Raw genomic sequence first — 16,160 nt, 5'->3', positions numbered from 1 at the left:
ATATTTGGGGGTTGGGGTGGGATAGGGTGGGGCTGGGAGTATGACTGAACATTGGAGCAAGGTGTAGAATATACCTCACAGCCTTTACCTTCTTGACAGAGCAAGGAAGTGTTAACCGTTCTCAATGGTGCAGTTCATTCCAGAACGTGCCATGTGCTGGAAGTGGAGTCTGTAGAGAATACACTGCTAGGGGGACGGGAGCCCAGCACAGGGAAGGGCACTGAGTAGGTGTTGACCTGAGAAGCATGGTCGTCCAAGGCTGACATCACACTGCTTGTGTTGTTCTATGAGGTACAACCCAGAGGAAGCGCTGTCCTTCCTCAGGGTCTTTGTGCTGTTGACCTACGTGGCCTGAATTAATTGCTTTATGGTGTCAGTTCCCAATTCATCTTTTACTTCTCCCCTAGACACCAATTCCTTAGGAAGATCCACTCTGAAATAGCCCTTTTCCACACAATATATTCCTGATAGCAATATATTTTTAAAGGCCCATCTCACTGATGAGACCATAAGACATGATCAGTATTTGTTAAGAAGGAAAGAGAGAAACTGGTCAAGATGAGAAGCGCTTAGATGCTATCAGTCACCTTAGCAAGAGGTTTCAGATGACGGCCAAGGCATGCCTACCACTCACAGGCGGATATATATATATATATATATATATATATATATATATATACTGAGTAAGCCTCTGTTAATTCACGTGACCTTCTATGTCATTACTCTTGAGTATTATCAAGAAAAAAGCCCTATGCCCAGAACCCTGAGATCCTCATTAATTTCACAGTCTCAGCTGCCCCGCCCCCATAACCTACCCAGAATCCTTTTGTGTACATCCAGAATCTATTACTCTTTGAATTAGCCCCATCTCCTTATTCTAGCCCCGAGGGTTTCTAACATCTGGAATCAATTTACCCTGCCCAAGAGTCCCTTTCAGAACAAAGGGAGAGCTTCCTTCTTTAAGTACCCTCTATCTACACCCTAAGCTCATCCACGTTTAAACAGCACCATTTGCTCCACACCACAGGGTGAGGGATGGCTGTCCTACACGCTCAGACTTCCCCATCCCTCAAGTCAGTGAAGACTTCCCTTCTGTAGACAGGAACGTGTCTCTTTCTCTCTGTCTCTCTCTGTCTCTGTCTCTCTCTCTCTCTCAGATCTGTTCAAGGAGCCTTACTTCGGCTCCTAAGACTCTTCCTACTCCACTCTTTCTCATCCTTTTCCCCTTGAAAAACACAATTTTCAAAAACTACTCACTGTAAAAACTTAGAAAGTATCTAAGCTATGTTAACAACCAGCTCTAGTTCACCCTCCTGACCTGTGTGTAGAAATACAAGCCTGTGTTAAAAGACCACACAGCACATAGCATGTGTGTGTACACACCAGACACTTTATAAACAAACTGGTATATTATTCATAAATTCAATCTTACTTATATCTTTTGTCGCTTTAGCTTTAGTAACAAAGTGTTAGAAATTCTCACCATAACTTAACCTCCATTAGCCACAAAACAATAAAAACAAAGACCTGTCCTACAGTCTTGGCAATGGGACAGACCTTTATAGACTCTCACTTACCCCCCCCCCCAATCTCTTCTTGTTGCTGCCATTACAGTGGTTCTACAGTTATTTTTAATTTTTCTGTGCATGCACACATGTGTGTGTTTAATCTAAGTGTGGATGCCTAGGCTTGTATGTGTGGAGGCCGGAGGCTGACTCCAGATGTCCCCTTATTTGTTAGGACCACATCTCTCTCTGAACCTGGAAGTCACTGATAGCTAGAGTGGCTGCTCCTGCCTCTCTCAGCCTTCTAACTACAGAGTCCCAGGCAGATGGAACAGGCTTTCACACGCGTGCTGGGATATGAATTCAGGTCTCCATGTTTGCAGGGAAAGCACTTTATCCACTGAATCATCTCCTTAACCCCTCCCGAGACAGAATTTTTTCATCCAGTGCACAACTCTATAGACGTGCACTGACCTGGGCAAATACTAAAATACTAAACGCTAGCCTTCTCCTGCCATTCATGTGACATCTGTGTACCTCACATAAAGCCTCACACTAAAATCATGTAGAATAAAGAAGAGAAACAATCCCTACCTTTGAGGGGCAGAGAGAATTACAATTACTGCTCACTCACCATAATCCAGGAAATGCGCAAGCTGCTTTGCACACATTATGTGATTGAGTCTTAGAGACAGATATTACATTCCCTCTTACAGACAAAACAGCTTAGCAAAGTTTAATAGATGCCAAAAGGAAACTGGCTCGCATTCCTCTGGCAGGGTTCTGCTTCCCCTACAGAGAGGGCACAGATGTCCTCAGTTAGTGGCCCAGAGACACGGTGCCACAGACAAAGCATTCCCTTTAGAGCTGCTGAACCACTTTCTAGACTGAGTTTTCCAAGCACCATCTAAGATACTGACAGCGATGTAGACAGAAAAAGAGAAAAAGAGTTCTGAATGTCACAATCTCCTGTGGGGCCGGGGAGCAGGCTTAGAGCAAGAGTGGGTAGGGTCCAAAGCCCGGAAATCTCATCCTGAGATCGATGGAGCAGGACTGATACCACACAACCGAAGGCCCGCACGTCCCAGGGCACCCTGCCCTTTGCCCTACCTTTGCCCCACTAGATAAAGGTAGGTTAAACTTCATTTCCTCTTATAAGGTCATGTCCAGCAGCATCTAGAATTCCGCCTCATGCAAATAAGGTATGCCCTGGCACTGGCCAATGACATACACTCACCCTAACAGACCCAAGTAACTCTCGCAAAGGTTTAAATAGCCTTTGCCTCCCATTAAAATGAACTGTCTTACTGACGCTGCCTCCCAGAGGGTCTGTTCTTACTCGGCTCACTGAGCCTGGGGCCTCTCAGCCGCCTGGCTCTCCTGCTCCGCTTCCCTATTCAGGATCCACCAGTGGCAATCAAGCCTCGGTGGGCAAGAAGAGTTCCTCACACTGCAACTGTTCCACAGTGTTCTCTGCTTTGAAAACATCTGAAGATGGAAGCCAGGCATGGAGGGCCATGCCTTTAATCCCAGCACTTGGGAGGTGAAGTTCTAGGAGCCAGAGCTACATAGTGAGACACCGTCTGGAAAACAACAACAACAAAACCCCCAAAAACCAAAAACCAAAAACCAAAAAAACAAAAGAAAACTGAAGCTACAGGAATGCTGTTCTGGGTCCTGATCTACACCCTCAGTTCCACAAGCAGGAACTGAAGTTTCTGTTTCTGTACAAATTAGGAGACCAAGCGCCAACCTGGAAGCCTGGACACTTTGAGAGAGGCAGCAGCAAAGGGTGACTGGAACCACATAATTCCTGAGTTGTTCAAGTTTCAGTGACACGGCGCCATTCCTGCTGCACCATGGCAACTTCCAGTAGAGTGTTCTCTTATAGACACGGGACTGCTTGATAATGAAATTAACCACCAGGTGGACAGACTTCACATTAGCCTTTAACTTATGAATTCCAGTAAGAAACACTTCAGTAAAGCCTAGATAAAATATACTAATCCTAAAGAGGCCAGGTTTGTCACCTATTTCCTATAAGCTGCTTACCATGGTAGGGACAGAGGAAAAAAAAAAAGGAAGAAAGACAATGTAAATGAAATGCCCGCCACTGCAGACAGTGCGTGTTTGGTTGATTACCTTGTAGACAAGCATTACGAATAAATCTGAGCCTGGTCTGCAGTAAATTGAATTTTCCTGCTTTTAAGAACAAAGAACTCTTTTGCAAAGAGGATTAGCAACTTTACACCCAGGAAAACCAGTTTAATTTAATTGTTTTACAATTCAAGATTTAATATGCAAATATCATTTTGATATATAACAGTGAATTTAGCAAAGTGAGGAAACAAATTCAATATACAACCAGACTGCCTTTTCTGAACTGTAATTATATTCAATAAAGCTGGCCGAGCCAGCTTCCTATTATTATTGGGACTGAATTCGATTAACATGAATAAGAACAAGGATAATTAAAGGTTAAAATTTTAAAATGTATTCTAATTAAGAGTCTAAATAGCTGTACATCAGAATAGCGAAGTTAAAACCCATACCTCAATGATCTTCTTGGCTTCTTTGTAATTCCCCGTCTGCAGGAAAGCAAAGAAGAGGTCGTAGAGCATCGTCATCTCCCCTTGTTCTTGGCTCACAAAGTCCATTGCTGGACAGCAGCGAAGGAAACACACACACCACAGGAAAACGTAAGACAGTATAGTAAGTACCACACAATTTAGACAGGTGAAAAAGAACAAACACCGAGGCTAGTAGATTGTAGTTTCGTCTAATTTACAGAGTCCTTTATCTGCTAGCACTCACTGATGGCATTACACACTTAAGAGAACCATGAAAAGGTAAATTATGTATTCATACAGACACATCACCAACAAGACACCGAAAACCAGAGGTTTCTTCAATACCTAGAAGTAAAACAGCTTCTCTGGAGGTGTCTTTCTAGTCTTAGACTTTCCTTTCACATCTCAGCATTCAGATTAAAGATATTGACAGTCACTAACCTTTCTGGATTAAATCGGTCTCGCCTTTCTCTACTAGCTTACACAAGACATCATGGATCCTGGGTAACACTTTATATTTTTTATGGCAGGTAATGCTGGCTTCAAGAGCAGCAGGTAAGTCATCCCTTGAAAAATAAATTGACAATGAAGAAAAAAATTTATCAAATTCAGTTTAGGCTCTCAGAAACAACAGAGCAAAGAACCTGTCAGCAACTAAACTTACTAAGATATAAAACCCCCATTTTCAAGTAGACAACCCAGAGCAAGCCTTTCTGTAGTGCCTGTTCAGTAACAGCTCCCCACTTTCCCTGCTTGGTCTTCTATTCCTCTGCCTCCGAAATAGTGTTTGGATGGGGGAGGAAGGTCGAAAAAAGAAAGTCGTTCTCTAACCTTATTCTATATACAATGTATATAATAAATTGGTATCAGGCTGCTAGTTCTAAAAGCAAGGACTACGGCTGTCCCATTTCCTTCCCTATTACTTCAGGGACCTTGGTGACCGTCCAGTTTCAGACTGGAAACTCTCAGGCATGTGTAAACACTTAGCAATGCTATCATAGTATTTTTCACCAAAAGCCGTAACAGGAGAGTAGGATAGAGTCCTCAAACTAGGGTATTCTCATCCTGCAGTGAGCTATTCCATTCTAACACTGTGTCTTTAGCAGGTAAACTTGAAAAACTGCTTCCTTTTAAGTCATGGTACCTTTATATGTCGTACTTAATAAGTCAGAGTTTCTGAAGAGTGTTGGGGTTCTTCCCTTTTTTTTTAAAAAAAGATTTATTTATTATTATATATAAGTACACTATAGCTGTCTTCAGATAACCCAGAAGAAGGCGTCAGATCTCATTACAGATGGTTGTGAGCCACCATGTGGTTGCTGGGATTTGAACTCAGGACCTTTGGAACAGCAGTCAGTATTCTTAATGGCTGAGCCATCTCTCCAGCCCTGTGGGTCTTTCAAAAGTACTTTTTATTTTCCTTTGAAAGGACAAGTGACAGTGTGAAGAAGGGCCCCGGAACAACCATAGAGACATCAAATATAATTCTCATGGTTGGGCCTCTTCATTTTCTTCCTTTCTTTCTTTCTTTCTTTCTTTCTTTCTTTCTTTCTTTCTTTCTTTCTTTCTTTCTTCTCCTCCTCCTTCCTCTCTCTCTCTCTCTCTCTCTCTCTCTCTCTCTCTCTCTCTCTCTCTCTCTCTCTTTCTCTCTCTCGTATTTTTGAGACAGGGTGTCTCTGTATAGCTCTGGCTGTCCTGGAACTCACTTTGTAGACCAGGCTGGCCTCGAACTCAGAAATCCGCCTGCCTCTGCCTCCCGAGTGCTGGGATTAAAGGTGTGCGCCACCACCGCCCAGCTCTTTTTTTTTTTTAGAGAAGAGCCAATGAGGCCTCTAGAGTCACGGCTTTGCCTGAAGAACAGAGTAAGCAGATGGCAGTACTGGAGGCACTGGAGGCACATTCCAGGGCCTCCTGTTCTCAGCCTAGGCACTTCACTACACAGACACTGGGAAATCACCAAGGCCTGCAGGGCACTCATTTGTTATAAGAGACTTCACATTAAAAACAAGAAGAGAGAGAGAACCCGGGGCTGGAGCAATGGCATAGCACTTAAAGGGTAGTCGCTTCACTTCCCAGCACCACATGGCAGCTCACAGCTGTCAGAACTCCAGTTCCAGGGGACATGAAGCCTCCACACAGACATACACCAACACACATAAAATAAAAATAAAGAAGTCATTAAAAATAGTATTTTTTTTAAAAAGAGAGAGGATGAAATATATTTTTAAAGCACAGTTCAAGATACAGCGACACCCGGAGACACTCCTCTGGACAGTGTAGTCTCTCACACACAAAAGAAGGCTTTTTATAATTTACCGCTAAAAGCCTTACATTTTGTCCAGCACACAAATGTTATGTTGCCCTGGATTAGATTCCTATTTTATGTAGAATAACGATTTTTAACTACAGGAAGGAGAGTACACAGACAACGTGTTCCCTGTGAGGTGCTGACACGTTGAGAGACAAGCCCACAGTAAAGGGAGGTCTGCCTACAGCACCATGCCCTGTTTACAGTGCATCTTCTGGCACCCCACCGAGTCATTTGAATTTTTGTCATTTGGGGTGAAGACTAAATTGCAGGTTAATTTCAAAACTGAAAGTCGATGTTGCAGGCTAGATTACTGTCATATGAAGGGGATGCTATAGGAGCTCCTACAGATGCTATAAAGCTTCAGATGATCAGGATTTCCCTCGGCTTTAGACACAGGCTCAGTTATTGCCTTTCTACTTTCCCCTTCACAGAAAACTAGGAGCACATTTGTAAGAGAAAAACTGAGAACCATTTTTTTTTTTTGAATGGCAAAATCTGCTTTTTCAGATTGACTCTCAAACTAGAACAGTACTGTCTCAACTGTATTTCCCCTACATTAGGTCAAAACTATCAATAAATGAATGAATAATTTGTTCTGTCAGTCAAAGCGACATGTTAATAGTCCTTAGTCTCCAAATATATGCTTCTAACGATTATACATGCTCCAAACAACAGAAAAGACAAGACCAGAAAAATGGAAATAATTCATATATTTGTTAGTAACTTTAGACGCCAATGTTATCACCCCTTAGGCTGCTGACAGAATAATTTAATCTACAAAACACTCCCTACGAATTGGACTGAAGACAGAAATAAAGTAACTGGAGGCTGCTTGCTTCCTCACTGTCTCTTACTTCCTGCTTGCACCTCGTAGGTGGCTGGTGTCGCTTAAGTTTGCCTTCCTCATGGCTTTTACGTCATCCTGATCTTTTCCTGGTAGAGTTTGTAAACAGGTGATGGAAATGAAAAATGTGTCCATTCCCAGGACTCCAGATTCTGACCCTCACTGAAGGGTGCAGTCCAAGCGGCACAGAAGGAAGCCCACTGTGTCCCAGCTCATCTGGGTCATGCGTCACTCTGCAGCACCATGCTTTCAGAGTGAAAGCACTCAGAGCAGCAAAACAATGAAAGAAAAGGGGGAGAAAACTCGTCCTGGACGCAACGTGAGAGCCCAGCACAGCGCGGGGCAGCACAGCGCGGGGCAGCACAGCGCCAGCCCTGTGACCTCAAAGTACTCCATGATGGCTTTATTCACTTGGTACATCAAAAATGACGACTGGAAAATAAATGATACTTGTTTGAAAAAGAACTTTTAATCTGTTAAATCTATATTCAAAACATTTGGTCTGTTATTTCAAGTCTGTTGGGCCCCTAAGGTTCTGTATACAATTGTAAAGTTTATTCCACAAAAAACAAATTCCAGTCATTGTTTTCTCACAAACCAGATCTCTCTCTCTCTCTCTCTCTCTCTCTCTCACACACACACACACACACACACACACACACACACACACACACACCCTTGCACTATCTTTAAAGACTAGAGACTAGAAATTCTATTCAAATATGTATTTGAGGGACCACATAAAATAATTCTTAGAACTAAAATTGTTTAATAAAGAGCAATTTTGAACAGCAGTGTTTTGACTAATGCATACTTATAAGCGTTATCAAATCATGTGAAATAAAGATAAAAGAAAACGTGATTCTGTACTTCTAAATTTTCAGGGTACATACAAATTCATAATAGGAATGCATACATCTAAGAAGTAATTTGAAAACTTACGAAAGCCTTGTCTTTATTAACCATGGTGTCCCCACTCACTATTTATTTTAGAGTTTGTATTTCATTTTTAAGAAAATATGACTACACATAAAAACTAACATAAGCTATTTAATTTTACCACTTCACACAACTTTTAAAAGGGCTGTGAAACTTGCTTGCATGGTGGATCTAATGTTGCCCATTTTAGTTTTGAATAGGAAGTTAAGGTGGACTACAATACCAACAACAAAAGAGCATGCCCGCAATCCCATAGAAGCTTGCTGGCCACACACACACTCACAGAAAGGTCTCTCTGAGATAACACTGAAAGGCTTCAGGATGCTACCACACACCACACACATGCTGCACACAATCCTGACCTCCTACAACTAAAAGACAACTGCCAATTCACATCGTTAGCTTGACTTGGTCTCCTCACACATCTGTAGGAAATAAATTTCAAATCTGAGGTAGATACATAATTGAAGCAACAAAAAATATGACAATTGTTTTTAATTGGAATACAGTACTTCAGCATCATGTATAAAGGATTATTGAATTTCCTCAAGAGCTTAGCTTACTGGCTGACCAGCTCCCAAATCTGAACTCACCAGGGATAAGGAGATGAGGATGGAGACGGGAGGCATCGCATACAAACAAGCAAAAGGCCAAACCCCTATAAACATCCAGGGTTGGGATGGGGGAGAGCGGTCAGGACACCGTCGCCTTCACACAACGGGTCTGTCAACAGGACCAGCACCTTGAAGGGCCGAATAAATGGAGGGTTTTTTGTTTTGTTTTTCTCCTGTTCATCATCTATAAATGAGAAATCTTCAAGGAGACTGGTGTTGCAATTACAACTAATTCTCCCCAAAAAATTAACTGTGTTGAAGGCTTTGTAATTTCCCTAGGTACAATTTAGCTGTCACTTACTTTAAAATTTACTCAAACACGCATTGGGAACAGCACTAACTTCACATGTCAAGTGCTTTCCAGCCAATTGAGTCTAAACTGGAAGTCGGTGTTAAACAACTGAATGATTAGACAAGATAGCTCATTTCCCTGCTCTTTTGTTCAGAGTAAAATGCCACATTTACATTATCAGGCTCAACAGGATTTTCTGACAGAGGGAGAAACCCTTCCCGCACACTGTCCGTAAGAAGCCCACGAAGCCTGTCATTTACCAATCATCCTTCAAAGAGCAATAGCCATGAATGTAACTTAATTACGACCCAATGATCCTTGACGAAAAATCATCTTATCACTGTCCTGTCCCCCTAGGGCAAATGAAACACTTTTTGTCCTTTGGCACTGATGATGCTAAATTCTTAATTGCAATAATGGAGTAAAAGAGCCAAACCTCCTTAATTTCCTTTCAACATATAAAGAGTTTTGCTCGGGAAGGCAAGCATTCCCACATATAATAAAAGTATCCAGTACAAATGAAGATGCTCAAATTGAAGGGGAGTGTTTACCACGAACAGCCGGCAGTTTACAGCGCGCCTCTCATTTATGTAAGATGTATATAATCAGGCTACACCATTTCAACATTCACATTTTTACCAGTTCATCTTAGGGAGATTCTAACATTAACTTAGCAGAAGCTCTGGGAAGAAGTAAACAGTATCTGTTCATCTCTAGATTACAGCACAGACCGGCACACACAAACTCCTTAACGGAAAGCTGAAATCACAGCACTTTAGTCATCCGTCCGTCCCCATAAAATCCAGTGCAACAGCCTCAGACACTTTTACACACGCAACAAAACCAACGGCTGGTGTGACGCAGGAGGATCTGAGCAGGCACCTCACACTCGTCTTCATTTCGTTTTCTTTACTATAGCGGGAAGACTATGCAGACGCTGTTTTAACTCATTGAAAACAAGTTCCTTTCCCTTTAATAACGGCGGACCTCTGTCATCTCCCTAAGTCAAGAAGGAGTGCAATAAAATATATAAAATTCACAATAAAACACAGAGCATTTACAGGAGCATTCATCTGGACTACATATAGATATAGATATAGATTAGATACAGATATAGATACAGATAAAGGCTTACAGATGGCAACAGTAAGAAAGAAGCACACCAACATTGAGCCCCTTCCCTTTCTGGGCAACATTAACATTATCCTGTGGACAATGTAAACCAGCTTAGTTACCGGATGCTTTATAATTACATAAACCTATGGCTTCCCTTGACAGATGCATAGTAACAAAATGTATTATTTCTACAGTACACAAATAACACAAACTAACATACTATAGTTTCCTCTGGATTTTATTCAAATATTTGAAGTCAGTTCAACATGCAAGTTGACAGACCCTTGACGACTTGCATCAGAACTGTAATATGAAAATGATGTTCCCTTTAGTCTTTTGCAGTGACATCCTGGAAAGACACTGGCCTTTAAATGAAACAAGGAAGATCTTTAAAATGATGTACTGAAATTGTTTTCATAATTTTATCCCGAGTGTGAATAAAAGCTCATTTTGCAGATGAGCTCATAACCTGCAGCGTTAATCCTATGATATTACTACAAAGTGAATGCTATGGAATCAAATCAGACAGTTATGGTTGTCTGGGAGGCTCGGCACAGTTAGTCCTGCACTTGTCATGATTCTGGGTTAGTTAGGTTTCTTCTATCAGTCAGGCAAAACATAATTCAACTAAAGTTGCCAAGTCAGTATTTTATCCCAGTTTTTCCTGACGCAAAGCTACCAGAGATGTTTTTCCGTTTTTTTTTTTTTTTTTCGGAGGGGGGACGGGGAGGAGGACAGTGGGGGTAGTATTTTAAATATGACGCTTCCTTTGTTTCATTTTTATTATTTTTACAAATCTAGGGCAGTCAACATAATGGTTTTGGTATGACAGATCAAACAGAAAGACCTTGTCAGGGAGACTGTCTCTGTAAACACACAGAGAGAGAGAGAGAGAGAGAGAGAAGCAGAAAAATACAAAAACAAAACCTCACACAAGTGAATACAGAAGGGAATAACTTCTCTAAGTATCTGTAAAATCTACCATTTTAAAAAGGTCCTGACTTAGATTTCCTCAAAGACAGCCAAACGAGGCAGAGACAAGCACCTAATGGCTGTGAGCAAGCGCCAACCCGAACACTGCCCCTTGGTTTGGGAGCCCCGTCTGCAGACCTCTTTGGAAACCGTTCACGTCTCCTCTGCCTTCAAAGTGGCCCTGTCTGTAAGATACTTTTCTAACATGGCCTCGTTTCTTTGTTAGTTACTTGGTTTTGCCCAGTGGTGTAGGAGGGCCTAACTCTTCTGGGCACTGGGCCCATTTCTTTCAAATCCCCGGGTAGAGTTCCACAAGCAATTTGCAGAGATGGGCCTTTTAAACAATCAAGAAAATCCACTAGGAAGCATATTAATTATAGGATTTCTATTTAAAGTTGCAGTGAGTTGGAGAACTCAGTAGCAGCAACTGTTTGAATGCCCCCGACAGGTGACGTGAAGGTCTGCATAGCATCTAGCCTGAGGACGCTGATGAGCAGATGGCCAAGCAATTCTTTTGGGTATGTGCAGGTCCAATGTGCAGATATACATTTTCTAATGGGAAACTAGTTAGAAAAGATATTTTCAGTTCCATATTTTAAACCCAACACTATCATTATCATATATAGTCACAATACTAGCTAATAATACTAAAACTAACAGAGATGATGACAGGCAATGAGAACAATTAAAAGATAAAAGGCAGTTTTGCTCTAACACTGACAGGACAATACCACAGAAAAATTAGGAAATCTTAATCACAAAATAAACAGATTATAAACTACATTCAGCCAGGGAATACATGGCAAACAGGCAAGGAGTAGGAAATTCAAACAAATCTAGAAGGAAAGGAAGGGAAGGAAGGGAAAGAAGGGTGCTTGGCCAACCTTACAGCTCTTTCTCCTTGTTAGAAGAAACACTGACTTGCTCTGCAAGTAACGCCTTAAACTGGGCACCAACCAACAAGGGCATTTGCAAAGGAAAAAATTCCAATCTCAGAAACTCTTGCCTTCTCAACAAAATTCATTTCCCATAAAGAGAAACACTTCTCAGAGCTGGACTCATGTCCTGGTGCATGTGGTTACAGAGCAAACAGAGGAGGAATGCCAGGAGAGGTCTCTGTTTATCCCTGGATAACAACCACAGGGTATAAGGAGAAAGCCTTCCAGAGGATCTTAGTTTCTTATAGTCATTAATAACCAGCACTTATCAGACTCAAAGGTTGGAGGAAACTTTGTATTTACTTATTCATTTCTTTACAGTTCTCACACTATAGCCCTGGCTGGCCCAGGACTCGGAAATGTGCCAGCCTCTGCCTCCCACCTCCCATGTGCTAGGATTAAAGGCATGCACCACCATGTCTGGCTTGTTTTTAGTTTTTGGAGTTAAGGCGTTGCTTTGTAGCTAAGGCTGGCCTAGAACTCACTACACAACTCAGACGGGTCTAAACTTGCTATCAGCCTCCAGCCTTAACCTCCAGAGTGCTGGGATTATAGGTGTGTACCACCACACCCGACCACAGATACAATTTCATATAATTCCATTATACGCTCTTTAAAAAACAAGAGTCACTAGAGACCTCCACTGACAGGTAAAAGACAGCCGCTGGGCTGCTGGTGTCCAAAGGGATTCCTAGTCTACCTTGGTTTCCTTATACATCAACAAATGAGTCAAGGGTTCTACATCACCAGAGTATTTGCAGAGCAAAGCCCCAGACATCCAGGCACATCCTGGTAATCCCACCATCCCAAATCCAAAGTCAATGAGCTTACTTTTCCAGGTGCACAGTGACCAATGGGAAGCTTATGTTGCTGGACGGCTTTGCCAACCCAAGAGTCACGATGGCTTCATGCAGCTGTTTTACTGTTTCAATTTCACCTCTTAAAGCTGCACCATTGAGGATGTGGAAAAAGGACAAGACTGTTGCATCTTTGATAACAACATCCTTCTCTTTCATCTCCTTTAGAATGTTAATAGCATCTACAATGAAGTAACACAAAAGACCCTTAGGTAATTTCATGTAGGGAAAACAAACTGCTATTAGACCAGCATTTCGAGCCCAGCAGGAATGTAAATTCTAGTGTATAATGCCGATTTCGAGTTAATTACTACTTGCATTTCTAAACGAGACTACAATTATAAATCCACAATAGCATGGTTTTATCATTTCCCTGCAACTTTGACTACAAATTATAGATAGGGACCGCGTGCCCACTCTGCACCACGCAGCCCTGTATGGTCTGCCCTGTAGCTGTAAGATCCTGCTAAATGGATGCTTTTATCGTTCAGAGCTAACATCTGCTAAATCACACCATTGTTTCTTCGGCAGATGGCTTGTCAGGAGGCCAGATAATAAAGATGTGTTTACACTGTATCTTCAGCCAGACTAATGGTCTGATACCGATACGGCCTGTTTGCTATGTCGATACTAATTAGCCAAGCAGAGCCAATGAAAGCTTTCCAAAAGACCGCATACTAATACATTAGATTCATTAAGCTTCATTAGGAAGGCACAAACAAACATTTTAGAATATGGAGTAAGTGCACTTTTATAATGTTTCTTCTCAGTTATTATACAGACAAAGGTTTTGACCACTTCACAAAAACTAATTTTAAAAAGCAGACTAATTTGTGTTAGAAAGACTTCCTAGGAAAAATGTCAACATTCAAATCAAAAAGAGCTCCCACTCCGTCTCTTCTGAAAATAAAAGAGAGGAAACGTAAGGACCAGGTCCCGGTACCAGGCTAAGAGGACCAAGAACAACAAGAGCAACAGGAGGACTGCATAGCAAGTGCAAACAATTAGATTATTAGGGTTAGCAATTTTCCAACAAGGAAATTAGAGCACGCAAACCATCCATGTAATCAAATTCACTTTTCAACTAAAATATCCGTCTTGCTACTGTCGCTAAAGGTTAAGACAAAATTTGGCAGTTCAGATCCACATCTATCAGGTTGTGTTCGCAGGTTGTAGGTTCAGCCTTCAGATCTTTTTAAGCAAAAACAAAGCCATTAGTGCAGGCACATAAGCAAACTGTGCCATAAGTCATGATCTTCAAACTCAGTCCAAACAGCAATGCTAATAAAAACTAGCTGCAGAAATGCAAAAGGCACTGAGCTGTGCAAAAGTAAATGACAAGCCTGCCTATCCATTAAAACTAATGGCCTGCACTGCCCATGCAGTCGCTGCTCGGATTCACATGCAAATTTGTATGCAAAGTATTCAAGCACTTTGAAGAGCATGATAGCCATTAATATCAATTCACGTGTGATTCCAGGGTAGAGACTGGTGTCGCAGAGTCCCTCCATGTCCTGGGGCTTACCTTGGAGTCTGCTGTGCTTTCCCAATACTTTTACAAGGGCTACGTACTTGGCGGTGTCAAGAATAGCCGAAGGATCTAAGCGGTCACTATAAAATAAGCCAGAGTTATGGGAGTCAATTAACTATAAAAACGACAGTCGTAGTCAATTGATCACTTCCCAAAAACTAACCAAACAGTCTGCAATGTGATACCCGCCTTGACACATAACATGTTTGAAACCATGTATCAATTCGAAGTTAATTACAGTCATGAACGCATAAGGAGGACTGCAGAAGCACACACTGCCTGGCTGCACAGGAAGACACTGAAGACACACTTTGTCTTCACGGGTCTTTTCATGTTCTAGCCTTCACTGTGAACACCCGAATACCTACACTTACTTATCTCCGTGTTAGAACCTGGTAGTAAAGAAACGCAAGCTGCCTGGGGTAGACAGGACTGTGTGCAGCACTACAGGGCAAGGGACGGACGGGCCGCAGCTCACTGGAAGCGGCTGCCGCACTCCTTGGCTTGGGAACTAGAATGTTCTACTACACAGACAAGGCCCTGCAGGAAGTCTGACGTCAGTAACTCAGGAGCCCTTCCAGCATGGAACTTAAACAAACACTGAAAACAAAAGAGCTTTTACAAGAATGTAAGAGCAATCTTCAATCCATTCAGTGCATCAGGGCACTTTATGCATCTGCTGGTTTATTCCAGTTGCAAGGCACTTACACTTCTTGTTTCAAGTTCCACGCATCTTCTGCATTATCATGTCGACAGCACAAATTTATTAATGCTGCATAGCCACCAATAACCATGTCTGACTCATATTTTGCTTTCACCTCAAGGGCCTTTTGCATATTCTACAATAAAAGGATTTAGTGAAAAGAGAAAAAAAAAAAAGTTAAAATACCACGATTTTTTGTTGTGTTGTTCAGAGTTTTAAAAAAGTTGACAGTATTTTGAAAAAAAAAAAATGGTTTCATACTCTTATTTCTGCTCCTAAGGGTGTGTGTGTGTGTGTGTGCATGTGCAAGCCAGTTGTATATATGCAGGGCTTAAAAGATTTCTTATCTGTAATTTAAAATTAGACTATTACACTATTTTCCAAGTCTTCTCTAACAGTCTAATTTCCAGAGGTAGAAATATACAGAATTGAAAAGCCCCTCAGAATAGTTCAGTATACAAGCAATGTGACGAAACCTGGTTTGGATGTAACAGGGCCATGACATCATCTCAAAGTTTAGTCACAGCACACTTCTCCCTAAACATTCACAGGCATGTGAACAAGTCTATTCAAGCAGAAACTTCCAAAGTGTAGGGATACAGAACAAACTGCACACACACTAACATGAACACAAGGTGCAGCTGCAGGCCTGCTGGAGAAGGCAAGGGACCCTTTATCTCAGAAAGCTTTTTCCTAGCAGGAAAATGGAATTTCAATCCCTGCATTAACAAGCTTGTTGTATTTGACTTGCAAATGACTCCAGCATGGATCAGTTGCTTGACAATCTGGATATGAGAGACCGGAGCCATGGCTTGAAAGGACATTTGGCATGTATGATAAACCTATCACGCTGTTACTATCATTCACTTTGCAGATTATCATAAACAAAACTACAGCAACCTGAAAACATGTCATTCAAGGTGTCGCTGAAATTAGTTAGCCTTTCATTTAATTGAACTGTTCTCAAG

General features: G+C 41.7%; 1 protein-coding gene across 2 annotated transcripts in view; it reads right to left on the bottom strand.

Annotated features, from left to right (window-relative positions):
* The window catches only part of Lrpprc (leucine rich pentatricopeptide repeat containing), an 83,701-nt gene that overhangs the window by 30,711 nt on the left and 36,830 nt on the right, over positions 1-16,160 (bottom strand). For both annotated transcript variants that reach the window (XM_021186193.2, XM_085832957.1), the window contains exons 21-25: positions 15,198-15,328; positions 14,484-14,569; positions 12,933-13,140; positions 4,517-4,641; positions 4,058-4,164 (exon numbers count right to left, since the gene is read on the bottom strand). In XM_021186193.2, the coding sequence (XP_021041852.1) occupies positions 4,058-4,164; positions 4,517-4,641; positions 12,933-13,140; positions 14,484-14,569; positions 15,198-15,328 (657 nt within the window). The remainder of the gene's footprint in view (positions 1-4,057; positions 4,165-4,516; positions 4,642-12,932; positions 13,141-14,483; positions 14,570-15,197; positions 15,329-16,160) is intronic.

The sequence above is a fragment of the Mus caroli genome, unplaced genomic scaffold (genome assembly GCF_978045245.1).
Source record: "Mus caroli unplaced genomic scaffold, Mus_caroli_1 scaffold_18, whole genome shotgun sequence".
Classification (NCBI taxonomy): Eukaryota; Metazoa; Chordata; class Mammalia; order Rodentia; family Muridae; genus Mus; species Mus caroli.
The sequence above is the reverse complement of the archived record's forward strand: the minus strand, read 5'-3'. Positions and strand labels throughout refer to the sequence as shown.